We start from the raw sequence: 27,571 nt of genomic DNA, 5'->3' as shown, positions 1-27,571 counted from the left end.
GAGCAGTGCTACTCTGTCACCCATTTTTTTACATTTACATATTTCAGTACAGGATCACCTGGCATTAATAAACACAATCACACATGCCAGCCAAAAATGCACCTGGCCAAAGAGCAACACTTTGACTTTAGTGGTGGGCACTGGAGTTGTGGACAGTGATATTTCAGGTGACAGCAACCTCTTTACTTATGTGCCTGAACCTGGCATTTAAAGCTAGCTCAAAGTATTTTATTTACAAAGCCAGATTTCTGAATACATGCATTGCACTTGGAATAGTGATTTATCTGCATATTATTGCCATCTTATATCACCACACATTGCATTAATTGTTTCAGTTTATTGTGATAACATAAAGCAGCGCCACACACTCTACAACAACACACTAATTCTAACAGCAACACGTGGGTGCTCATGCCAACCCGGAAGTGAATGAAAATATTCTCTGACCAATCAGTAAACACGTGCGCTCCAGGGGGCACTGCGCATGCGCGCTGCTTGCTGTAGTCTTGCCGGTGTTCCAAGATGGCGGGTACCAGTCTGGTGGCCGGGGAGGTGGTGGTTGATGCTCTGCCCTATTTTGATCAAGGGTACGATGCTGCCGGAGTGCGAGAGGCGGTGAGTTAGGGCATCCCTGGGCTGCCGACATGTTTCTGTTGTATTATACAAACTGACGGCATGTCCCTTTAAACATGAGTCCTGTATTAGGGGTGCTGCATGGGTTCACGTGGGTCAGGGGGTGCTGTGTTTTGGCATTTATATCTGCTGTGGGCTGGGCTTCCTAAGCACACAGCTAGAAGGTCAGCTGGCTAAGCAACATGGGAGTTGTCTATAATAGCTGGATATAGTAAAACTGTATTCATCATGGATCTAGGGAGACAAACATAAGTGACCTACATAAACTGTATTGGCAATGTGAATTGGGGTTTCTCAAAGTACTGTCCATGATTATTATTGCACTTGCTTAAATGTATTATTGTATACGGCACAACAGTTCACCAGGGTGTATATTGGATTACTTTCCAGATCTAAGGTGAGCATAACAGTGGGAGGCTTTATAAAAAAAAAACTAATATATATATATATTTTATAGTAATGTTTTTAGTACACTATATGGTTTCTGTGCTTAGGTTAAAGGGACACTATAGTCACCTGAACAACTTTAGCTTAATGAAGCAGTTTTGGTGTATAGAACATGCCCCTGCAGCCTCACTGCTCAATCCTCTGCCATTTAGGAGTTAAATCCCTTTGTTTATGAACCCTAGTCACACCTCCCTGCATGTGACTTGCACAGCCTTCCATAAACACTTCCTGTAAAGAGAGCCCTATTTAGGCCTTCTTTATTGCAAGTTCTGTTTAATTAAGATTTTCTTATCCCCTGCCATGTTAATAGCTTGCTAGAGCCTGCAAGAGCCTCCTGTATGTGATTAAAGTTCAATTTGGAGATTGCGATACAATTATTTAAGGTAAATTACATCTGTTTAAAAGTGAAACCAGTTTTTTTTTTCATGCAGTCTGTGTCAATCATAGCCAGGGGAGGTGTGGCTAGGGCTGCATAAACAGAAACAAAGTGATTTAACTCCTAAATGACAGTGAATTGAGCAGTGAAATTGCAGGGGAATGATCTATACACTAAAACTGCTTTATTTAGCTAAAGTAATTTAGGTGACTATAGTGTTCCTTTAAAAAAATAATTCCTATTCAGTCTACATATCTCTTAATGGTGCCATGGCCTAATTGTCGTCCCCCCACCACCCCTAATTAGTGACACAAATGTTGCCACCTACAGGGTAGCTTTGATTGTAGTGCTGCACAACAGTATACATTATCCATGAGCATCCTTAGAAGTGGTTATGGTTGTACAGTCTGCACTTGAGTTAGTTTTATTCACTGTGTTCATCTGTGCATGTTTCGATCCGGATTGAGAAGAAAAATAATAGATCACAAAATGACAGAACAAAAAAAACATGCACAATCTACTTTATTCCTTTAAAGGCATGCATTAATCCCTTCCCATGTAGTTGTCATCTGATATTTTATCAGGTGTGTTTAACCATAATTTTTGACACATTGTGAAGCCACATAGAGATAGATGGGTTGCTGTAGTACCCGGAGGTCAATATAAAATGTAGTAAATGTGTGCTGCTAACCTTGCATCCTGTTGCTCAAAGCAGAGCCAAATTCAAGAAATCAAGGAAGTGAGCTAAATGCTAAATGAGCTCTAACAGTGCTACATAGAATTTATTTGAAGGACCAAAAAGAAACAAGCGTTTCAGTTTTTTTTTTTTTTAATTCTTTATTTTTGTTGTGCATATGAGAATACAACATTGCTTGAATAGCCACAACAGCTCTAACAAGCGCATTATTCTTATATTGGTGTACATATTTGTGGCATAGAAGTAACTTGCACATTTTTGGTTAAGTAGATATTGCTTTTAACACATAGTAGTTGCTAGACATTGCGCATTTTCTAGTAGTTAATTACAAGATAAGGTTACACGTAGGCATTGTATTTAGTTTAGCTAGGTACATGCTTAGGTATGAGAGATATAGTATCTCCCCTCAGGCCTCCATAGACACCCTTAGATGCTGTTGACAAAGCATGATAGACACTACTTCACCGCCTATTCCCCCAAATAATACACATTAAAGCATTTAAATCTGCTTGAAGCCACTATAGGTATACTTGCTGACTGTTTAGCAAGAGTAGCTTCACTTTGCCGCAGCTCACAAGCATTAGTCCCTTATACAGTTCATCATGGTTTCTTGCTGGGTTGATTTTTGTCTCCGCGGGGGGCCGCCATCTTGGTGGTCTCGAGGCCGTTCTTGGAGGTAAAGTTCCACTGCCGACCGATGCCAGTGCAGCTCGTTCTAGGCAGTGGGGAAGCAGGCTTCCGACCTCCGTCCCTCTCTGCTGTGTGCGCCGGCATCTGCTTCTGAACTCACGAGGTCCAGGGAGCTTGCGTGCGGTAAGGGTTCTCGTGGGTGGCGGCTGCTTTGCGGAATGCTCGGTCCCCTGAGAGCCTGGGTCAGCCGTGGTGGGAGACTTAGTGTTTGCTGCTTGTGGTCGCTTGGGAGCAGGCTGGAAGTGTGGTAAGCGGGGTGTTCAGCTTCATGCTGGGGCGCTCTGCACGGCTCCCTGCTTAGTCCTTGTGGCCTGCTGTAATCGGGGCTCAGGTCTCTAATGCACGTGGTGGTCGCCATTTTGTGTGCAGCGGTGTCGTCCTTTGCGTCCCGCTCAGGCCCTTGGGGTGAGGACCGGGATCACCCCCCCGGTCCAGAGGGAGGGGGGAATCAGGACCGGGTCCGCAGATGGATTCCCTGTTCGACGGGCTCCAGTGGGCAGGTTAGTGGTGTGGAGGCCGTCCACTCTTCTCGCTGCCGGGTGAGGTCTCGCCTGTTGCCGCAGGGACCTCTCCCCTGAGGGACTAAAACCCCAGAGGGCAAGCCTCTCCTCAGCTCTGGTAGCCCTAGACGACTGGGGTCGCAGTTGTGGGCTGGTCATGCAGTCCAAAAGCCCGATTTACAGGCATAAAAGGTGGTTTGTAGCTTGTATTGAGCAGGAGCTGGTCTGTCTTGCGACCGCTCGGCTCGGCGGCCCGGCCACGCCCCCAGCGTTTCAGTTTTCTCCCTTGTCAATGCCAACATTTTTATTACTACTTTTTTTTATCCTCTAGTTTAGGATACATTTTGAAAGAAATGTTTTTTTTTTGTTTTTTTTTATTAATTGTGTAAATATTGTATTTTAATGACTTCTTTAGAACACTTATCATTGTTGTATTAAAGATATAACCAGTTAGTCATTCATAATATAGGGCTGTGTTAGTTCAAGTACCTCGATGTGATCTCTCCAGTCTGAAGCTTCTCATAGAGGTATTGATAGTTTAAATGAGATTTAGGGATATGTATAAAAAATATTATATTTTATTCAAGGACCATTATTGAGTTTAAATTTGCAAGTATCCATTTAAATGGTGACTTGTTATATAAAGCATTTCTGCACTTTAACCCCTTAAGGACCAAACTTCTGCAATAAAAGGGAATCATGACATGTCACACACGTCATGTGTCCTTAAGGGGTTAAAGCTCCATCAACCCCTGGATGAGATTAAATGTAGTCACATTCCACATGAACTGTTTTGTAAGTGAATGCCTCGCTATCCCACTACATCATATGAATATTTTGACTCCCATCAACCTTAGTCAAAACCATCTTAGCATTGTATGAGCTGTAGTCCACCAAAGGTAGGCAGCTACTTGCACTCAATGTGATGGGCATCAATTCCTAACAGTGTTAACAGGGGTAAGTAGATAACCGATTAAAATAAATAAAAAAAAAAAGTTATCTCCATGATAAACATGATATTTTTAACACCTACTGTAGCGTGATGACTGTGTCCTCTTTTTTCATCTTACCCAAAGGGTCAGATTTCAATAGATATTGACACTTTTCTAAATTTAAATGGTTGCACCCATCCAGCTGTCAGACAACAGGTCCTATTGCTTTCTGGTTTGGTTAGCTCAGTGGGGCTAAACTCAAGAAACAGCAATTGCTCAGAGCAGCTTCTTTGCAAAGACTTCTCATTGAGCTGCAACGGGAAGTCTGTGATTGGACAGCCACTGAAAGTCTGGGTGGGGTTAAAAGGGGAGCGTTTGCAAAGGCTTCAGGCAAGAGATCTGCTGATTTTATGTGCTGTTTTTAATTATACCCCCAATTAAAAATGCAGAAATAAGTGCATGCATATATTCATTGGGAATATATCTACTATATTTATATAATTTAATGTTTGGCCAATGGAGTATCCCATTTAAACTAGAGCAAAGGGTTGTCTGTTTTGCAACCATTCTGGGGAACATGGAATAGGAAATAAAATGTATCTGTTAAAGGGACACTGTCACCATCTGGTGACTTTGCCGAATTTGCAAAGTCCCCCAACTGTGTAGTTGCCGCTGTGAATATGTAAAGGTAAGCGTTACTTACCTGAACCTTTCCCTAACTGGTGCTGCCATCTTGCTCGATCTGCTCCGACATAACTGCTGTACTCTCGTACAAGCGTGAGAGGGCAGCATTGACATTTTAAATTAAAATAAACATTCTTAAAAACATCTAAATGTATGTACTCAAAAAGCTGGAGGAATCCAGACTAGCTGAGTACAATCCTGGAGAGAAACCAAATAGATAAATGAAAATAAATAAATTAATCAATCAATTGATAGATATGGAATGAGTGTAGTCTGATTTGGATAAGTAGATTAACCAAAATATAGTGATAACAAGCCTTAATGGCTCACCTCCATGTGGATCCTATGATACCTTGAATCCTATTCACTCGAAAAATTATCACTGGATACTGACTTTAATAGGCAATTAGCATGGTCAAGTCCAGTGGTTTAGAGTGTGAACAATAGGTAACTGTCAGGTAGCTGACATAGGTATCTGGAAAAGGTCACTAAAAGGTCTATAACATTGGTGAACACTGAATGGCTATTGGTTGATGCCAGTATTAAAACAGCCTATGGTATTCCGACTGTGATTAACTGGTTAAATCCAAAAAAGCTCAAAATCAGTGTTGGGGGTAGCATGCAACTTCACCTACTATTATTGCTATATCACTGTAGTGCTAACCTGTAGATAGTGGTAATAGCTAGAAGAGATGAGTTCGACATGTTAACCATAATTCCCCCGTATCACCCAGAGAAACCTCCTCTATAGACTCTAATAAAAATAGTGACCCAACAGGAAAGGAGGTGAAAAAATTAGTTAGAGTGCCTCTATGTGCAGAACCATACTTAGAATGTTGGTTGCCTGCACATAGTGATAGATAGCTTAAGTGAGAAAGATGTGTACGTGAAAAAAGAGCCCAAAGAGCCCGACGCGCGTTTCGGTGCTAACTTAGATGCACCTTCGTCATCTTGCTTGTTACCTTGACATGTTTCTGTATGCTTTGTTTATTCTTATACATCAGGCTGCAGCTTTGGTTGAAGAGGAGACTAGAAGGTACCGTCCTACCAAGAATTACCTGAGTTACTTACCAACTCCAGATTACTCTGCTTTTGAGGTCAGTTCTATATGAATCTTCCATAAAACTCGAAATGGTCTGAATTTCCAGTGTTTTTGTGGTCACTGTGACATCCCCACAAGACCTCGTACATTATTTAAGGTTTATCTGTCTTTGTACACAATGCAGTGCATGTATGTATTTTTATTCATTTGTTTCCCTCCAGACTGAAATTATGAGGAATGAATTCGAAAGGCTGTCAGCTCGGCAGCCAATTGAGCTTCTCAGCATGAAGAGGTAAGCTTAACATATATAAGACAATATTTCCATATCTTATCATTTTGTTTCATGCCTGTTATTGTTAGGGTATTGAAAATGAAATGTCATGACAAATAACATACGCGTGCATGAACACTGACCAGTGTGTGTGTTTTTTACTAAAAATGCAAAAAAAACGCAGACGGTTAAAAGTCTGATTTAATTGTGTGAAAACTCAGAAAAGTTAACCACTTTCATTTTTAATATAGAGATAATTTTCTTGTAGTCATGATTATTGTTGGAATGCCAGTATATTTTTTTTTTCTGAGTCCTTAGGCAAAAGACAGATATAAAGTATTATTAACAAAGGTACGAATTGTTGAGTAGTAAAAATTTCAATTATGGCCTTTATTGAATATTTTTGAATAAGCTTTTGAAATGATTTAATATTTTGCTCTTTATTTTTTTATATATTGATTTTTTTTAAAAAAATATTTAAAGACATCATTTTAAAAGTTTAGCAAAAAATATTAAGTAGTTTAAAAAAAAAAGCCTATTCAAAAATATTAAATCAAGACCTAGATTCCATCCAAAAGTCTCCAAGTAAGTGCAGCACATCTTGACCTTATCTGTTTAACCCCTTAAGGACACATGACGTGTGTGACACGTCATGATTCCCTTTTATTCCAGAAGTTTGGTCCTTAAGGGGTTAAATATGGTCATTATATCTCTTGTCATAAGTCATTACAAAAGATTGTACTTAACACTGCACTCCTAAAATAAAGAATAAAAAAATTAAAAAAAAGTAGTCTCCAAGTAAGCTTTGTTTGGGCTAAAATTGGAAATTTTATTTTAATTTTCGCTAATTAAAACTTTAGTACCTAACCCTAATATAATTACATGGTCTTATGAAGAACATGTCCGAATTATATGTCACTTGAACTGAAAAAAAAAAATGTACAGAACAACTTCTACATATATTTTGCAGGTTTGCAAATATGTAGACAGTTTATTTTTTTAGGAAATAATGTTTTGGGGTTTTGTTTTTATTGATTTTGTGTCAGTCTGGGCTATAAATGACTGTGTCTGAAAGAAATGCTGTATGGCTTGTTGCAAGAGCTAAACGAGTAATGTGCCACTTCCATGTGTTGATCATCTTCTTACACTCTGTCCCATATTCAGGTATGAGTTGCCTGCACCATCCTCTGGGCAGAGGAATGACATCACAGCATGGCAAGAATGCGTCAACAACTCAATGGCTCAGTTGGAGCACCAGGCAGTCCGTATTGAGAATCTAGAGATCATGTCTCAGCATGGCTGCAATGCATGGAAAGTTTATAATGAGTGAGTTAAACCTTACAATAGCCCACGGCAATTTCTGTAATTATTATAGCATGATTCTGTTCTGTTAAGAATATTTGCCATTGCAGACTAAATTTAAACATGCAAGGCAAATCTTTTTGAACCTGACATCCCATGCCATTGTGCCGTGATTCTTTACGTTTACACTTCACTCGCAGGGATTCATGGAAAAAAATTTCCAAGTGAGGTTTGAACATCTCGAAAAGTTGTCAATACTTATTTTGTAGATGTGCATTGGAGATGCTTGAGATTCTGTTTAACTGTGCTGCACCCATCGCTTAAGGGGACACTCCAGGCACCCAGACCACTTCTGCCCATTGAAGTGGACTGGGTGCCAACTCCCACTACCCTTAACCCTGCAACTGTAATTATTGCAGTTTTTATAAACTGCAATAATTACATTGCAGGGTTAACACCTCCTCTAGTGGCTGTCTACTAGACAGCCACTAGAGGGCACTTCCGGGATTCTAGCACAGGTTTTCTGTGCTAGAGCGTCGCTGGATGTCCTCACACTATGTGAGTACCTCCAGCATCGCTAAAATTCCCATAGGAAAGCATTGAAAAGCATTTCCAATGCTTTCCTGTGGAGGGGTCTAATGCGTGTGCGTGGCATTGTCGCGCATGCGCATTAGGTCTCCCCAGCCGACGGGCGTGATGAAAGGGAGGAGCGGAGGAAGAAGCAGTGACGAGGGACATCGTCGCTGCCTTTGGTAAGTGACTGAAGGGGTTTTCACCACTTCAGCAACCGGGGATGGGAGGTGGGAGGGAGAGGGGACCTGCGGTGCCAGGAAACGGATTGTTTTCCTGGCACTGGAGAGTCTCTTTAATTAATTAAATTAATCAAGTGTTTATTGGGGTGACTAAAAATGGTGGCAGCTCCTCTTTAATAGCCATTCTCATTATTACCTGTATTTTCCTGACATATGGTGGCAGTACAATAGGGATGTACTCTTCTCATGGGACAAGCATCTGAAATAAAAAATTAACGTAAAAGTTCCTCCCCCAACAGGTATAAGACACCAACCTGCCGTGGAACCTTGGTTCTCTTTCTTGTTCCATCAGGAACGGACGGCATTTGGATTTTTTTGTGGTGAGGGTTGCTGCCAGGGGGATCCGGCCCAATAGCCTCCCGGGTGGAGAGCTGAGTGGCCTGCGTGCCTCCTGCAAGAGTTACGGAGCAGGTATGTTTAATTGCTTCATGCCGAGTGCGGTCACCGGCAAAGCAAGTAGGAGGTCTCTAGCGGCAGCAAATCACTGCCCGTACGAGACACATGCGCACAGCAGTGGAATGCGTTCCACCGGAGTTCCGACCGCACTACTGTGCATGTGCTGTTGGAATTCCCATAAATGGCGCCAGATTTAATCAATGCTGCCAACTGAAACTGTGCAGATCTGACTGACAGCATGGATGCTAGCCAAGAAGCATCTCCTGTGTCACCAGCCCACCCACACGGGTTAGAGGTTTTAGAGGTGAGATTTTTCAGTCTCTAATCTTTAAGATCTCTTTGTCTATCTTGTTTATTTATTTTACAACAATTTTGTAATTTCTTATGTATTGCAGATATGTCTAGTCCTGTCTCTCCAGATATTATGGATAAAGACAAGGTACCTAAATCAAAACATCTGAGTTGTAGTGAATGCTCCACATCACTACTAGATGGTTTAAAACGGAAAACCTGCAATCCGTGTTCGTCCTTATCGCTGGAAAAGTCCAAGCAACAGGACATGAAATCATTCTTGCCTTGATTTCAAGACATTCTGACCCATACATTTGAGTCATTCAAAGATTCTGCAAAGTCAAAGGTTACAGCTCCTGTTAAAGCAACAACCAAACAAAGGCTAAAATGGAAGAGATCTTCATCTGGATCAGAACTGTCCTTGGGCGAATGTTCTATTTCTTCCTATTTGGAAACATCCAGCGACTCTTCTGTTACAGAAGTCTGTTTTCCACATTAAGACTTGAAGAGCTTTATTAAAGAAGTTAATGTTACCTTCGCTGATGACACATCAGACAAAGCAAGTAGAAAAGCCCTTCCAGTTGCGACAACAGATTCTGGAACTTATGTACAGAGAGATGAAGAACCCTGAAAAAAGGCCATTTATTTCCAGACATTTCAGAGCATTGTTAAACTACAGGGAGAAGACAAGTGGGAAGACTTGCCAGTTGTTGATGTACAAGTTGCTCAGTTGTCTGAAAAGTCTCTGGTCTTAAAAACGAAGGTGTTGAATGGAGACCATGTAGCAGCTTTGCAGATATCTTCAGGTGAAGCATGTGCTTTTTCGTCCCAGGAAGCAGGCATGGCTCTAGTAGAATGAGCTTTCAAGCAGGCAGATTTGAGGCAGAATAAGCCAAATTAATAGTGTCGACGAGCCATTTTGCTAAAGTAGACTTGGCGGTAACATGACCTTTACATTTTCCAAAGAAATAGAAAAAAAAAAGGTCAGTCTTCCTGTATGTAGAGGAGCGGTCTAAGTAGATTTTCAGAGATCTTCCGACATCCAACTTGGGCCAATTATCATCCAAATCGGAGACAGATGGATAACCAAAGGAAGGCAGGGAAATTGGTTGATTGATAGCCTTGGAAGACATGACTTTTGGTAGAAACAAAGGTTTTCGGATACATAACCTTGTCAGGAAGAATTTTAGTAAATTCAGCAGATGATGAATTCCTTCCTCTTAGCGGAAGTTATGGCCACCAAAAATGCGGTTTTCAGAGACAGGAGCTTCAGGGAAGTTTCCTCCAAAGGTTCAAAAGGCTGGGTACAAAGAGACTTCAAAAAAGATCGGTCCCAAGAGGGGCAAAACTATTTTTTTGGAGGCTTGATAAGCCTGACAGCCTTAAGAAAATCTGCTATCGAGAGGATTTAAAACTAAATTCTTTACCAAAAAAATGGCTGAGAGTAGATAAACCTAATATCGAATGAGTGAAATTGTTTTGAAAACTGTTGTTGATATGTACACATCTTTGTGTTGTGTGACCTAACCTATACAGCGTGGAGTATGTTCCTTTTATTTTTTTGTTAAATGTTTTATGTTTATTTTTTTTCCTACTAGACAGGTTGCTTTGATTTTAGTGAACCTAGTGTAAGTAACTATACTTCATTTTTTAGGAACCTTGTGCACATGATTGAATCTGCTCAAAAAGACCTTCAAAAGTTAAGGTAAGAGTCCCTATTCATGAATATAATATTTTAAAATAATCGAGGACAATTCAAATTGTATTGAATAATATAGTTAACTAAGTGAAGCGTGTGATACTGCAATATTTTCCATTGACTGTGCAGAGTGAGGAGTACTGGACTATTAAAGGGACACTCCACTGCCCTAATACTAAACAAAATGCCAATTTCTATGAAAAAGAGGATACATTTTTCACACATAAAGCATTTCTGCTAGCGTAGTTGCTTTAGTGGTCTGGAGTGCCCCTTTAATAATACATGAATTATACATGGTGGTGACTGTCTGTTATGGGACTCTTGTACGCAACTCCATTTAAGTCAGTAAGAAACTCCATTTAAGTCAGGACCCTGTGTTCTGGAAAAAAACTACATTTTGATTAAAGTACTTAAAATGAAAAGAAAAAAAAAAGGAAAAAGTCACAAAATATTATAAAGAATGTGGAAAACATGTCAAACATATGTCCTCTACAGCAGGGCTCGACAAATCCAAGGTCCCCAAGGTGACCAGGAAATTTGTCCTGGCACTTGGGATTTGTGAGCCTGTTCAGCCCCGAGGTGACCGGCTGCCTGAGCGCAGAGGCGGGCAGTCGGCTCATTGAGGGCCAAGTCAGGCGGCTGAGTGAGGGAGAGAGGTGGCCGGCTCATTGAGAGCTAAGGTAGAGAGGCAGGCGACTGACCCTGGGATGGGGGGGGGGGGCGCGGCCGGTTGGCTAATGGAGAGCTCGGCAAGGCGGCTGGCTGACTGTGGGTGGAGGGGGCCTACGGCTGGCAAATGGAGAGCTGGGGAAGGCGGGCGGCTGACTTATTGCGGCGGCTAGGGAGCTGTAATCTCCCTGCTTTGCCCCCTCGCGCGCCTTGTTGTGATGCCAGGAGCCGGGCTATGACATCACTCTGGCCCCACGCTCACTAAACCGTGCGTGAGAGGGAGCTGAGTGGGGAGGTGACAGCAGCCCCACTGGACCCCAGAGAAAGCCTATCCCCCTCCAGCTCTTCAAAGGTAGGGAGACTGGGTGGATTTATATTAAAATAAAAATTATTTATGAGTGAGTGTGTCTGTCTGTGTCTGTCTGTGTCTGTCTGTGTCTGTCTGTCTGTGTCTGTCTGTCTGTGTCTGTCTGTCTGTGTCTGTCTGTCTGTCTGTCTGTCTGTGTCTGTGTGTGTCTGTCTGTCTGTCTGTCTGTCTGTCTGTCTGTCTGTCTGTCTGTCTGTCTGTGTCTGTCTGTCTGTGTCTGTCTGTCTGTGTCTGTCTGTCTGTGTCTGTCTGTCTGTGTCTGTCTGTCTGTGTCTGTCTGTCTGTGTCTGTCTGTCTGTGTCTGTCTGTCTGTGTCTGTCTGTCTGTGTCTGTCTGTCTGTGTCTGTCTGTCTGTCTGTGTCTGTCTGTCTGTCTGTGTCTGTCTGTCTGTCTGTGTCTGTCTGTCTGTCTGTGTCTGTCTGTCTGTCTGTGTCTGTCTGTCTGTGTCTGTCTGTCTGTCTGTCTGTCTGTGTCTGTCTGTCTGTGTCTGTCTGTCTGTGTCTGTCTGTCTGTGTCTGTCTGTCTGTGTCTGTCTGTCTGTGTCTGTCTGTCTGTGTCTGTCTGTCTGTGTCTGTCTGTCTGTCTGTGTCTGTCTGTCTGTGTCTGTCTGTCTGTCTGTGTCTGTCTGTCTGTCTGTGTCTGTCTGTCTGTGTCTGTCTGTCTGTCTGTCTGTGTCTGTCTGTGTCTGTCTGTGTCTGTCTGTCTGTGTCTGTCTGTGTCTGTCTGTGTCTGTCTGTCTGTGTCTGTCTGTGTCTGTCTGTGTCTGTCTGTCTGTGTCTGTCTGTGTCTGTCTGTGTCTGTCTGTCTGTGTCTGTCTGTCTGTGTCTGTCTGTGTCTGTCTGTCTGTGTCTGTCTGTCTGTGTCTGTGTCTGTCTGTGTCTGTCTGTCTGTGTCTGTCTGTCTGTCTGTCTGTCTGTCTGTCTGTCTGTCTGTGTCTGTCTGTCTGTGTCTGTCTGTGTCTGTCTGTGTCTGTCTGTGTCTGTCTGTGTCTGTCTGTGTCTGTCTGTGTCTGTCTGTCTGTCTGTCTGTCTGTCTGTCTGTCTGTCTGTCTGTCTGTCTGTCTGTCTGTCTGTGTCTGTCTGTCTGTGTCTGTCTGTCTGTGTCTGTCTGTCTGTGTCTGTCTGTCTGTGTCTGTCTGTCTGTGTCTGTCTGTCTGTGTCTGTCTGTCTGTGTCTGTCTGTCTGTGTCTGTCTGTCTGTGTCTGTCTGTCTGTGTCTGTCTGTGTGTGTCTGTCTGTGTGTGTGTGTGTGTGTGTGTATGTGTATGTATGTGTCGGTCAGGGAGGTGTGTGTTCCCTCCAATCACATGGGAAAGGTGTTTTTACTTACCATTTTTCCCACGCCGTGCTGGTGACGCCGCAGCTGGCCCCACCTCCATGACAGAGATTATCAATTTTGACGATCTCAGCGAATCCAATACTTCCCCATAGGAAAGCTTTGGGAAACTATTGCACATGCACAGCAAAATACCACTGCGCCAAAACTTCTCATAGAGATGCATCCCTATAGGGAACATTAACGTAGATACTGCACAGTGTGACGCATTGACCCAGAAAGCACCTCTAGAAGCCGTCTCAGTGACTGTCAGTAGAGGTGTCACCAGGCATGAATGTCCTTTTGTCTGAAAAGTCCGTGTTTACATTGAAAAGCATTCAGGGACAGGATATAGACTTCAGAACAACTACATTGTGGCTATAGTGTCCCTTTAAGAACTGTATTTGTGGCGTTGATTTCTCTGGCTCCTAACTTTTCTAGCTGGCTCCTAGATTCTATGCAAATTTGTCAGGCCCTGCTCTACAGCACACTAATCATATAATACAGTTTCAATTCAAATTATTAGATCAGTGCAACTCCAAAATATTTGAAGTTAAACTTTTAAGGTTTCATCTAAGTTCCATGACCACCTCAGTGAATTGAAGTAGTCATGGTGCTTGGATTTTGTTTGCGTAGCTTTACTGTATGATACACTTTATATATATATATATATATATATATAGAGATATTTGTGATTGCTGCCAGAGGTGTAAGTCCAGTCAGTGTTCTGGGCTGGCTAATGTTACATCTGTGCATAGAAGTCCCCCTTCCATGCCATCTTAAGCGCTCCCTAAGCAGGTATGGGGGAGTGTCCTCACTGAAAAAGGAGCGCTACGGAATCTGATGGCGCTATATAAATAAAATAATAATAATAATCAGGCTTCATGGAGAACTTTTTGTTTTTTGTTTTTAGGGTGGCGGGGGGAGGTTGCCAGTTGTTGGCAAGGATTGGTCCAACCCAAAAAATATTTGTTTATGAAAACACTATTTTTTTTTTTTGTTGGTGTAACCCTTTAATTCAGCAGAGTAATGTGAAGTAAGAGTGGTCATCCGTTTGAAAGGAAAGGGTGATAGGAGACTTTTAGACATATGCAAGTTTTTTTTTTTTCTCTTCTCTTGCTCCGATGTGCAAACCAGTTAGGAGTGGCTTGTCCTCCTAGCTTTCAGATTCCCAAATATTGTTTAGTTTTTCTTGTGTGATGCTTTAACAAAAGTATTTATTAGATTATTGCATATCTAACATGAAAGTACCTCTGTATGAATATACCTGTTGATAATATACTTAATAAGACAAGCATTTAGTGAATAGTTTATATTTTACTAGATTCATGGGGGTCTGTTTGTAATATAGTATCCATGCAATAGAGAGTTGACTCATGGGGATTTGTACAGTTTTGTCAAAGTGTTAAGAATTAACACTGCAAGTTAGATAGTATTGTGGGAAAATTAATGAGATTTTTTTATTAAAAAATTTTTTTCCAAGTTCATTTCAAATTACTTTGTGACTTTAAAATGAATACTACAGGGAAAAGTGTATGTATATGTAAATATATATATAAATATATATATATAAATCCACGGCCCAGCACTCAAGTTCCCTTCTCTCTAGTGTGCCCCGGTGCCAACTCCAGCCATAACATAGAAATGACACTGTTTCAGCATTTGGATTTAAACAGTTTGCGAGCAATTTAACACTAAATAAAGATCTCTGGCTAACACAGCTCAGCCCCTTCTGTAGATCTAGTTAAGGCAGAGATTACACACTTCCTTCTCGCCATACCAATTCATACTAGCAATGGGATGCATTGATGGGCTAAAAACTGACACACTTAGCCACTCGTTGATGCACAGGCTAGCAGTAAGACAAAACTAGCCCAAGAAGCGTAGAGACTGGGCTGTTGGGAACTCACGTTTAACAAAACTACTTAATTTTAACAAAAAATAAAATAAAATGGTATAACACTGAATGGAAGGAGAGCACCAGGGGACTCTAAAACCACTACACTTTCCCTTCAAGTAATGCAATGCTTTGTTTTTGTTTTTTTATTAAAACTTTGCAAACTAAATGTAAACTTTACTTTATCAAAGGCTGATCTGTCCACCATGATGTCATCTAGCTATCTCATTGTCCATTTAGATGACTTATGTAGAAAAGCATTGAGGACATGCAACATTTCTCATTTTAGCTGCAGCAGCTAATACTTTGTAACTTCTCTTTTCCAGGAAGCGTATTCAAGACTTGAACTGGCAAAGGAAGAACTCTCAACTTACATCAGGGGCAAAACTGCGAGAGATGGAATCAAAGTAAGTGGCTATTTTTATCTCATTGTGATCGGAGTTGTTTATGCTAATCTGTTGAACAACGCTGTAATTTAGGAAGATTTAAAAGAATGAATTAAAGATATAATTATTGACTCTGGGATGGAACTTCTGTATCTACATGCACTACATTGACAAAGGTATTGTGGCACACCTCTTAATTACTGAATTAAGGTGTTTCAATTAGATCCATCAAACATTTAAAGGGACACTATAGTCACCTGAACAACTACAGCTTAATGTAGTTGTTCAGGTATGATCTATAGCTCCCTGCAGGCAATCTAATGTAAACACTGTATTTTTTAGAGAAAATACAGTGTTTACATTGATTGATTGGAATACTTCCAGTGGCCGTCACTCAGACGGCGACCAGAAGGACTTCCTATCATGCATGGCCCTAAAAAGGCCCTGTACACGTCAGACGTATTAAAATACGTCTGACGTCTGCAGGAGAGAGAAGGCACTGTGTGCACGCCTTCTCTCTTCTGCCTGTCAGCAGAGAAGGGGGTGGGCAAAGACCGCGAGCTGAGCTGTCAGTCAGCTCAACTCGTAGTGCGCTCAGGACTTCAGAGGGCGGCATGAATGCCACCCTCTGAAGTATGTGCGCATGTGTGGCGAAGCCGCGCATGCGCACAAGGGAGCAATGACTCTTCCAAATGGAAGTGTCTGATTTGCTCCCTGCTCGCGCCCGCCTATTTCGTCATTTTGACAAAATAGGGGGCGCGGCTTCACGAGGCTCCCGGCGCTGGAACCAGGTGAGTAAAACCTGCTGCCTGGAGAGTCCCTTTAAAAATAATGAGTTGTTATGCAGAGCTCAGTGAACTCAACTTATTTGCAATAATCTGCATACAAGCGTCACATCACCAAATACAATGCCCAGCCTCGGGTCGAGTGGTGTAAAGCATGTTGCTGCTAGACTCTGGAGCAGTGGAAACATGCTTTCTAGAGTGATGCCTGGCTGCATTGTGCCAACTGTAAAGTTTGGTATAGGAGGGATAATTGTATAGGACTATTTTTCAGGGGGTGGGCTAGGCCTCTTACTCCCAACATATCAAGACATTTTGGACAATGCAATGCTTCCAATTTTGTGTGAACAGTTTATGGGGAAGGCCCTTCTCTATTCCAGCATGGCTTTGCCCCAGTGCACAAAACAAAATCCATAAAGACATGGTCGTATGAGTTTAGTGTGGAAGAACCTGACTGTCCCGCACAGAGCCCTGATCTTAACCATATCGAACTCCTTTGGATAAACTGTCCAACTTCAGTGCCTTACCTCACAAATGCGCTACTGAATGAATGGGCAATAATTCCCACTGAACCACTCCAAAATCTTGTGGAAAGCCTTCCCAGAAGAGTGGAAGCTGTTATAGCTGCAAAGGGGGGACTAACTACATATTAATGTCTATGTATCTAGAATGCAATGTCATAAGACTGTTTGTGTAATGTTCAGGTGTTCCAATAGTTTTGTGTGTGTGTGTGTGTGTGTGTGTGTGTGTGTCTACAAATGTTACAATTGCTTGACTTCTTAGCATTCTGTTATGCCTGTAAAGTAATTAAATAAATTACCATCTCCATACAACAAAACTTGTTAGTTCCTATAGGAGAACACTCAAAAAAGGCTTGTAGCAGACCATATTGATTGCTTCGTAAAGAGTTTAAAGGAACATTATCGGGTCAAGAATAAAACATGTGTTCCTGACCCTGTAATGTAAAAAAAAAAAAAAAAAAAACATTTAAGCTGGCCGGCCCCACTTGCTCCCCTTAAATAGGGTTTAAACATACATTTTATTCCAGGGCCGCACGGGTCCATCGGCACTGGCCCTGCCCACACCTGGCCTCCTTAGCTGAGATCATCATAATTGACTATCTCAGTCAATTCAATGCTTTCCCATAAGATAGCATTGGGAGGCTAATGCGCACATACGCCAAAACACTGCAGTGCACCAATCAGCATCTCGTCAAAGAGATGCATTGAGTCAATGCATCTCAATGGAAAAAGTTTGGCATATGAGTGAGTGTCACTGCAGGTGTCCCTAGGCAGCAATCTAATTACTGCCTTTTCTCTGAAAAGGCAGTGTGTTGACATTAAAAGGCTGCAGGGACATACTATACACACCAAAACCACTACATTAAGCAGTAGTTGTTCTGGTGACTATAGTGTATCTTTAAGAACAATATATAAGGCAAAGTTGGCAAAAGCACAAAACACAAACAAAAAGCAGAAAGAAATGTTTATTGCATCCAGGAGTACACATTTGGAGGCCTTAAACACCATGGGTGTTTTTTTTTTTGTTTGTTTGTTTTCCCAGGTGTGGATTCCATCCTGGTCCTCTGCGTCCCACTATTTGCCTAATACATTCTTAATATGCTGAGCTCTCATAGGCTACAGGAGGCAGGTGCCATCCTTTGGGAAATTTAAAAACAGTATCCCATAACAAATAATGCAAATGATTGTTCAGTGTTTGGTCTTATAGTGAATATATTCTGTAAGTGAAAGCTGCCAGCAAAACAAATTATTTATAAATATATACCTATAATATATATATATTTTTGTGTACGTGTGAGACTTAGAAAATCAACAACTTACAACCCAATTTATATTGGCATTATTTTTAAATTTGAGAATGTATTTATTCCCTTTTGCTCTGAATGGTATACTGATGTTAAATATATGTATAAAACATGTAGTGAAAACATTATATATATTTTTTCTTTTATTATTAGGTGGGTATCCCTTGTGAGTAAGAACTACGAGATAGAACGAGCAATTGTACATATGGAGAATGAAATTCATCAATTTAAGCAGAACGACGGGGAGAATAAAGAAAATATCCAAGATTATTAACCTGCCGTCCCAAAAGGACATTTTCCATTATTGCCCAGGACATCCAATTCATTTTGCCCTTCTGTTCATTGGCTCACAGACCATGACTAATGATTAGTGTCTCTGCTACCATTCATTGATCTAGTTTGGCACTGCACCATCTATTCTCAAGCTCCAAGACTGACATTCATTTATTGTGTTTAATTAGAAGTTTTAAGCCTTTTCATTACTTGGGAGCTTTCAAAGAGCTAGCCATTAAAATCATTTTCCTAAAGGCCACAAAGGATTCTGCTTAATATGTCCTGCAAGCTTGGACCTTGTTGCGTTGCTGGAAAACAATGCATTATGTACTGGACTAGAATTAATTCTCTGTAAATCTGCAGTTTTATTTGGATTTTTTTTTTTTTTTTTTTTAATATGGTATGAATAAAAGTATTTTTTTTTTCCCAGTAAGTTCGCAAGACCTTTAATGTAAGTTTGGTTAGAGAACATTAGTCGGTGAAATTGTTTGTAATGAAATCTATTTCTATATGCTTTTGTGATTTGTGCTGGGATTATTTTTGCAATCGCTCTTCTGTTTTTTTTTTACAAAAATTCTTGGCAAATTCTTTTATTTCTCTATTTGTTTTCCTAATACTGTGAATAATCCATATTGCATTTAATAATCTCTAAGAACTCCAATATCTACAGAACTATTACACAATTTTAAACGTAGACTCACAGGGTTATTCAGGAAACACTGAACGTTGTCCAGATAGACAAAATCCAGGGGAAATTACTTAATTATTATTATTGGTATTTATATAGCTCTAATGTATTCTGCAGCGCTTTACAAGATAACATACTATACAAAGGGAGAAATGTAACAATAAATGAGACCAATACAAAACGTTACAGAAACCATGGATTAGCAATACTCACTTGCTAAAGCCAAATCCAGTCAAAATGAGGTAATCTCACTCTAATTCAAATGGATGCATTCTGTTTCTTTTTACAAATCAGTGCTTTTTGCATCTGAATTCTAAAGTATAGAGTCTGGAAAATTTACAAACTGTGTGTAATACTTGCAAGTGTTTGCTGACTGGCAGGTATACCAGCAAGCTGGCAAATGGTTAAAAAAATAAAACCAAAAAAAAAAACAGAAGGGGAGCGGACAAAGATAGGAGTTTAGTGTAACACCCTCATCCTGTACCTAACCCACAAAAAAGGTAGCCTAGACTGGAAAAGTAGGGGATAACCCTAGGGAATACCGTAAATAGTAGAGAACCAAAGGTGTCGCTTGAAGAGAAAGTGACCACAAGGTTAAATTTCCAATCCACTCCCATAAGATCTTAAAGGAGAAAATAATAAATAACAAAAGAACTTTATTAGCAACTCTAAAAAGCACTAGGACAAATCAAACAGTGTAGCCTGATATGAGGGGGGGGGGACAGCACTGAGTGAGATGCTCAATAATAGTTAATAATAAAGCATACCACACTAGTTCCAAACGGGTATGGATTGGCAGTACGAGAACTAACTGAAGAGATCGCAATCTCCTCCTTTGTGTTTAAACCCTCTTGGAAGTATATACAATACTGGTTACGACAGAGCCTAATGTGATCTTCCAGAAGCAAAAACTAAAACATAAAAGGAATTGTGAACGATATGCTAAATGGTGAGAACAAAGCACACAGGAAAAAATATATGAAAAGAATATATACAGAGAGATAAGTAATAGGGATATAACCAATTAAAGTCACCTCTCTAGGGTTACCAGAGGTCTGTGGGAAGGGTATCCCTAGTCTCTAGACCTTCAGTCTCTTGTAAAAAAAAAAAAAAAAAATTACAAAAAAATCCTTAAATTCGCAAATAGCTGTCTAAATACCAAGTGAAATGCTCAATAGGTAATGATTGGAAATTAAGCATGCCACATTAACTCCACAGGATACAAATGTAACGATATGAGAACTAACTGAAAAAGTAGCAATCTCCACCTTTGTGTTTATAAGCCCTCATGGAAATCTATATAAAACTGCACCAACAATGCAGAACACACAATAAAAAGCATGCAAACGATGAAGCTCGGCTCCCTACCTTTCCATAGCTTGAGAAATGCACCAACAATACCCAAAACAACTGCAAAAATGTCCAGAATGGCTCCAAAACTCGATGCAAAAGCTGCTCCAACACCTCCACACTCAACGCCATGTGCTACCCACAGGCTTCAGCATGCAGGGGGCGGTGATATAAACCTTGCAGGTGCAATGCATCCTGGGGAAACTTGCTTTGTATTGCGAAACAAATTTGTAAACTGAGGCATTATTTTCAATTGATTTTCATTTGTAAACCGAAAATTGTTAACCGAGGTCCCACTGTACCATGTATGCATGTTTTCATATCTACCAGACAGTATTTTGTTTTATTTGGGCAGTGGACTGTCCTTTTAAGTTTCAGGGCGGCTGTGTGTGTTTGCTAGCCAACTGCCACAATAAAAAGTCAATATGCCCCCCATCTAATTATAGAAACGTTTAAATCTCCCTTATGCTCCTACCCACCATGCTATTGCTGCCCAATTGCTAAAATTACCAAGTGTGACTTGGTACTAAATTTTAGCAATGGGGTTAGCTCCATGACCTCCCCTGTGGCGTGTAGCTTGGGTACTAAAGTAATAGCAATGTCCCCTAGTTTTAATATATAAATGTGGAACATGCCTTGCGCCCCTAAACCAACCCTTGGATGGCTGCGGGTTATATATCCATATATACAATGAGTAGACATGCCCGTATCCACCCACCCCTCACAATTCAAATTCTACCTACTACTTCACCCTAATAAAAAACAACTAACACAACTATTAAAAATAGAATAAAAATGAGTGCTAAAAAAATAAAACAACGCAATAAAGATTATCCATCTTCACTCCTGGAGGTCCTTGCGCAGTCTACACACTTGGAGATGGGAAAGACCTTTGAATTTCTTAAACTCAGTGCTATTACTGACACAACAAACCCATGGGTGTGCGTGGGGGGCAGCAAGGGGGGGCACCTGGCCCCCCTGGATTTTTCAGCTTCTGCTGCTATTTTGGTTTCAGTGAGAGAATACACTGCAATACAGGCGTGTGAATGGAGAAAGGCAGGAAGCTACAGCTTATCCCTGCTTCTCTCTCCTGACTGAATCTGCAGGGGAGCATGGAGCCAGCAAACCCTAGCCTGCAGAAGCAGCCTACAGATCAGGTAAGTAAGGGATGGGGGGGGGGGGCAGACTACAGATAAGGTAAGTGAGGAATGGGGGGGCAGACTACAGATCAGGTAAGTGAGGGATGGGGGTCAGCCTGCATATCAGGTGAGGCATGGGGGGAGGGGGGCAGCCTACAGATCAGGTAAGTGAGGGATGGGGAGGAGACCGCATAGGTGAAGATAAAGTAGAAGGAGCAGAAATGAGCAGAAAGGTTCTGCAAGGGGCAGGAGGGGTCAGCAAGGAGTAGGAAGAGGCAGCAAGTAGCAGGAAGGGTCTGCAAGGAGCAAGAGGGGTCTGCAAGGATCCAAAGGGGTCAGCAAGGAGTAGGAAGAGGCAGCAAGAAGGGTCAGCAAGGAGTAGGAAGGGGCAGCAGGAAGGGGTGTGGACGGTCTGCAAGGAGCAAGAGGGGTCAGCAAGGAGTAGGAAGAGGCAGCAAGGAGAAGGAGGGGTCAGCAAGGAGTAGGAAGGGTCTGCAAGGAGCAAGAGGGGTCAGCAAGGAGAAAGAAGGGGCAGCAAGGAGAAGGAAGGGGCAAAAAGAATCAGAAGGAGCACAAAGGTAAAGTAGGAGAAGGAACAGAAAGGGTCAGCAAGCAGCTGAAAGGGGCAGAAAGAAGCAGGAAGGGTCTGCAAGGGGCAGCAGGGAGAAGGAAGGGTCTGCAAGGAGAAGGAAGGGTCTGCAATGAGCAGAAAGGGATAAGAAAGAGAAAGGAGCAGAAGGGCGCAAAATAAGCAGAAAGTAGCAGAAAGGTACACCACATCATAAGGTGTTGGTACCTGGGCCTGGCAGGGAAACTTTGGACCTTCTCATCTCCCCAGGTAAAAAAACACAGAGGGCCGCTGGGTAGGGGTGCCGCTGATTGGCTAGAGGGTCAGCTGGCACTCTAAGCCAATCAGTAGCTTCCCATTCATAAAAATGTAAAACATTTTTATGAATCGGAACTAGCGATTGGCTTAGAGCGTCAGCTGACCACTCTAGCCAATCAGTGGCACCTATGCCTGACGTCAATCTGCACTTCCTGACACTCCGTTTCAGAAGTCGAATACCACTGAGCGACCTGGAACTCTGGAGCGTGAAGAAGCCTTTGGAGTTAACCCATTTGAGAGCGGTTTCACCCCTTAAAGGAAAGAGAGCGCCCAGGGGCCTCCTTGCATCATAGCATTTTCATTTAGATTGAGTTGTTATGGTGACCAGAATGTTCATTTAATGTGATCAAAGGAACACTATAGTGTCAGGAATACAAACATGTATTCCTGACATCATAGTTGTGAAAACGCTATTCACCCTAGCTTTATGTGATAATGACTATGCCCCTTCCCTTTCATGACACTGTCAAAAAGGGGCCAAGCATGGATGTCATTACAATTATGCCCCCCTGGAAAAATTCCTGCGGACGCCCATGAACACACCTGAAATCTCGCTATCTCATCTTTACATTTGATTCCACTTGTCCTACTTCCCCCACATTCTGCCACTCACTAAATTGTGAACATCTCCAGAATCTGTATTGAACACTAGAAACAACCAAAGTGTGAATCCATTAGTAATACCGTGTCTCAATTAATGCTAATCCCCATTAGATGTACAGACCCCTAATCTCAGTTGAGGATTAATATCCCGCCCGTATCTTTTCGAACATATATCTATTGTTTGTTAAACATTGACTTGTCCGACACCATTATTGTACAGTACTGTGGAATCTGATGACGCAGTATAAAAATAATCTCACTACATTTAATAAAAGCATTATGTTATTTGTAAAGGATCTATTAGGTAAAGAATTAGGTGCGGTGAATCCCTACATATGTGAATTTATGGTAAAATCCCTGAATCGGAAGATATTCATAACCTGGCAATTTCAGTCTAGATTCTGCAAAGCAGTCGTAAGTTCTCCCATACACAATTAATTATTTATTGAATGCACACCTGGGTTAAAAACCTTTACAGGTAACTTGATAATTGTTGCTTTACACAAGCTCTCAGATTTGGCAGAGTTAATTGCAATGCTAAATAATCCTGTCCCCTTTGCCCCTGCTTGTTTGCTGCAGATAATGCTATATTATTTCTGTCAGAACCTATAATTTCATTCCTCAACTTATAATAGCCTCCGTACTCTGAAATTGTTCTCCGCAGGGATATTAAAGCCACAACCTAAAAACAATAATTCAGCAACAGCAAGCGCTGAATACATTTTTTTTTTTTTTTTTTTATATATATATGCTTTTCCTTCTGGGGAACTTATGTACAAAAAAAGAGCAAGCTATAATTTTCTTTAGAATGTGCATTATAGATTTTTGATGTTCTAAGCTATAATCTTGTGGTGATGTTTTATTTTCCCTCAAATCACTACAATTAGCCTGAAGATTTTGCTTTTACTTTGGAAAATACTTTTTTTTGAAGCCTTGTAAAGAATTTTATGTTACATATGAAAATAAATATAAAATAGTACAAACAGCACATTTGAATGGAAATGATTAGTAATTGCTTCGGCAGCATGTTGGTCTCAAATAGCCCTATTTGGTAGAATGCCATCATTTATGGATGGCACAGTCTATAAGATGACAACAGCAACTCAACCCAAAAAAATAAGAGAAATGTTCGTCCATCATTACTTTAAGAAGTGATGGTGAGTCATGTGAGGTTATCTGCCAGATCTGCGCCTTTTATTGCACACTTTTCCACTTTAGATTGATACTAAGTATCATTCTTTCTTCTCCAGATAGGATTGCTGATTCTATGGCATCAAATTGTACAGGTTGGGCCTGGCATCTATAGGCAAACGATGCATCAGTCCAGCGTCATCGTGTAAATACTTCCTGGTGACGCAATCATGATGGAGCCTTCTGTCCATTTGAGGTGTCCAGTCATCAAGTTTATTGTTGTGTTTGCATTAGCTGGTGTTTTAATAGCTTCTGTTTTCTGGTATCTCTGTGTAAGCTTTGTTTATCTGATTGTGCCATTTCTACTCAACAGCATAACTTTTTGTATTGTTGCCTGTCTCATGCTCTATACTTTAATTTTCTCTAGGGAGACACTTATTAAGCCTGACCTTGCTAACAATAGGTAAAAGGTAAATGTTCTGTATTTATTGTCTGCAAGTTAGATTTAGGGTTCCTGACAAGTCAATCCAGATAATATTAAAAACAATCTTTGGTGTGTATTATACTGCATCATTTTTTTTTTTTGTTCTCAGTATACATATAAAATAAACACAAATAATTTGACAGTGTATACTGTAAAAAAATATGAACGTTTAAAAAAATACAAATAAATAAATAAATAAATAAAGGTTCTTCCTCAGTACTATTATCATCATCATTATCATTGAAACAAAAAGTTCTCCTCTCCCCTCTCCATTGCTTATTAAAGTCATGGTGAAGACTTGTATATCTGATGGAAAAAAAGACATTTACAACATCACTAGAAAAGGAGAGACGCTAATTCTTGGTAAACAAAGAAGGGAGAATTGATAATATTTGTAGGGAAGAGCACACGATCTAAAAGGGTTCAATGTCAGTTAGAGAGTAGACAAGAATTTCAACTCTGAAAATTATTGTGAAACTCATGGGGAGTCGGTGGAGAAACTGGCAGGGTGACAAAGAAAAGGATGATGAATAATGAGTTAGGTAAATAATCTAGAACATGTGTACATGACAAATTACATGGATGATAGGCAGTAGAGGGCCCGGCCTGTTCCACTTTTGTTCTACTTGGCGCCACTCCAGTTTCCTTTAGTCAAATGAATTTATACATTCAGACAGAGACAGCCCAAGTGTTGGGCCCTTTAGACAATTGCCTAAGGCTTCACGCAAGCTGGGGCTTTGCACAATGTTAAGAACAGGATGAGAACTTGGGCCCTTGGACCATGACTCTTAAGGGCCTCTCCATGGCTGTATAGTCCAGCTTTGGAGTTCAAATAATTCCCCATCTGGAGTACTACTGTGTTCCCTTACTATTTAGTGTGGACAAGCTGCAGCACCTTTTCTTTGCGCAGTCTCTGCTCAAGTTCATGCTGGAGGCTGTTTGGAGGGGCAGGGACATATCCCTGTGTCCTACACGGCACGGCTGTGAACTGGCTATGCCTGTATAATGTAGTCTTTCCAACACACTATACAGGAGCAGTAAGGGCTTCACTTGGGATCACAAGATTGGAACTCTCACTGGGCAGTATGTTTCTCACAGGTTAGCATACAGGCAGGAGGAAGTTGTTAGACTCATGGAGGGACTTGATCTCACAGAGGGCTGAGTATCCATCTGTGAGTTTATGCATGACTTTCTGCCTGTATGTCTCTGTGAATTTGATGGTGTGTCTGTATATCTTTGTGACTATAAGTCTTTGTCTGGCCCTGTGCATTTGTGCTTGTGTGCCTATATGGCTTTGTACACAAATGTCTCTGTATGGTTGTGTATCTATATGTATATGTATGACTAAGTTCCTGTGCCTGTATGTCTATGTCTGTATTATTTTGTGGCTGCATTGCTATGTGCCTGTACCTGCATATCTTTTTTTGCCTGTATGTCTGTAAATTGTTCCTGCACCCGTGTCTGTGTAATTGTGTGCCTGTATGGCTATGACTGTATGGCTGTTTGTGCCTGTATGTCTGATTCTGTGAATGTATAACTAAACTACCTGTGCCTTTATATCTTGGATTGCCTGGATGGTTACATCTGTCTGCTTGTGTCTGTATGATAGTATGCCTGTATATCTGTTTCTGTATGTTTGTGCTTGTATGCGTGTATATCTAATATTTTTGTATGACAGATAATATACAGATATAAATCTGTAGGGGAAAGAAAATCTGTGTATTTCCAATTATTTAAAGGTCTTGTAGACTCCATGCCTCAACACATTAGAGCTGTCTACACAATATTAGACAATTGGTTTAAATATTGTGGCTGATCAGGATAAGTCTTGAAGTCACCCAAAATGTCCCAGAATAGCTCTACCCCTGGCCACAATCATACTTCCTACAATAAAAATACAATACATATATTTAAAAGGTTACAGGCAGTGGCATACTAAGGGGGAGGGGGGGGGGGCGGAGGGGGGGGGGGCGGAGGGGGGCGGTACGCCCCGGGTGCCACTAGGGTGGGGGGTGCCATGACCCTGGTCTGGGGGCTGGGTGAGCTGTGGCCCCATGTTAGTTAGGGGGCCAGGCGGCCAGAACAGCTCTCAGGAGACAACTTTCTGGAGAAGTAACCACAAGGATGCAAAGGGGCATCCTGACTCTCTCTCTGAAAAAGAACAGCCCTGACCCCTGTCTCAGAGGCGTCAACCTCAAGTAGGAAAGATTTACTAGTGTCAGTATGTCTTAATATGTCAGCAGATGCGAACATTTGTTTAAGAAGCTCAATAGCCTCTTTAGCTTCTTTACGCCATATAGTACAATTAGCCCCTTTGCGTATCATATTGGTGATGGGGGCTATTACCGAAGAGAAACCTTAGAGGAATCTCCTGTAATAGTTAGAGAAACCAAAAAACCTCTGTATGGCTTTTAACCCACTGGGTTATGGACATTGTATAACGGCCTCTAGTTTGCGAGGATCCATTTGAAAACAAAATTATTAACAAAATACAAATCAATAAAGTTACTAGCTGCACCTGAGTCAACCAGGGCTTTGCATGAAACGTTTCCCTTGTTGCAAAAGGTGAAATGTCAAGGAGAAATCTGCTTCGGGAATTACTAGATTACGTATCCATTACACCTAAGACCTGTCCCTTAAGCTGCGGAAGTTTTCCGGACGTATAGGACAAGCATCTCTCATATGCCCTTTCTTGCCACAATATAAGCACAATATATATGCACAATATATTCTCCTATACTGTTTCTCTGCCTCAGACAGTACTGTAACCCCTAACTGCATAGGTTCGGGTTCAGACAGCATCGAGAGGTCAGGGACAACAGGTCTGGAGGATCGATATGCTAGTGACATAATCAAATGTCTAGTTCTATTTCTAGTAATTTCCCTGGTCCTGAGTCTATTATCGATCTGCATCACATAGGTCATTTAACCCCTTAGGTAGGTCTTTGGCAGCAATTTCATCAAGTAAAACTTCGGATAATCCTTTTTTAAAAGCAGCGATTAATC

General features: G+C 41.2%; 1 protein-coding gene across 1 annotated transcript; it reads left to right on the top strand.

The window, feature by feature from the left end:
* The first annotated feature begins 492 nt into the window (after positions 1-492).
* On the top strand, positions 493-18,848 carry BCAS2 (BCAS2 pre-mRNA processing factor). Its single transcript, XM_063450422.1, has 7 exons — positions 493-615; positions 5,964-6,056; positions 6,223-6,293; positions 7,437-7,598; positions 10,728-10,778; positions 15,345-15,425; positions 18,165-18,848. Exons 1-7 carry the CDS (start codon positions 523-525, stop codon positions 18,283-18,285), a joined length of 672 nt encoding a protein of 223 aa, XP_063306492.1. The 5' UTR covers positions 493-522; the 3' UTR covers positions 18,286-18,848.
* The last annotated feature ends 8,723 nt before the right edge of the window (positions 18,849-27,571 follow it).

Source organism: Pelobates fuscus, chromosome 1, assembly GCF_036172605.1.
Source record: "Pelobates fuscus isolate aPelFus1 chromosome 1, aPelFus1.pri, whole genome shotgun sequence".
In the NCBI taxonomy this organism is placed as follows: domain Eukaryota; kingdom Metazoa; phylum Chordata; class Amphibia; order Anura; family Pelobatidae; genus Pelobates; species Pelobates fuscus.
Note: the sequence above shows the minus strand (reverse complement) of the source record. Positions and strands in the feature narration are given on the sequence as shown.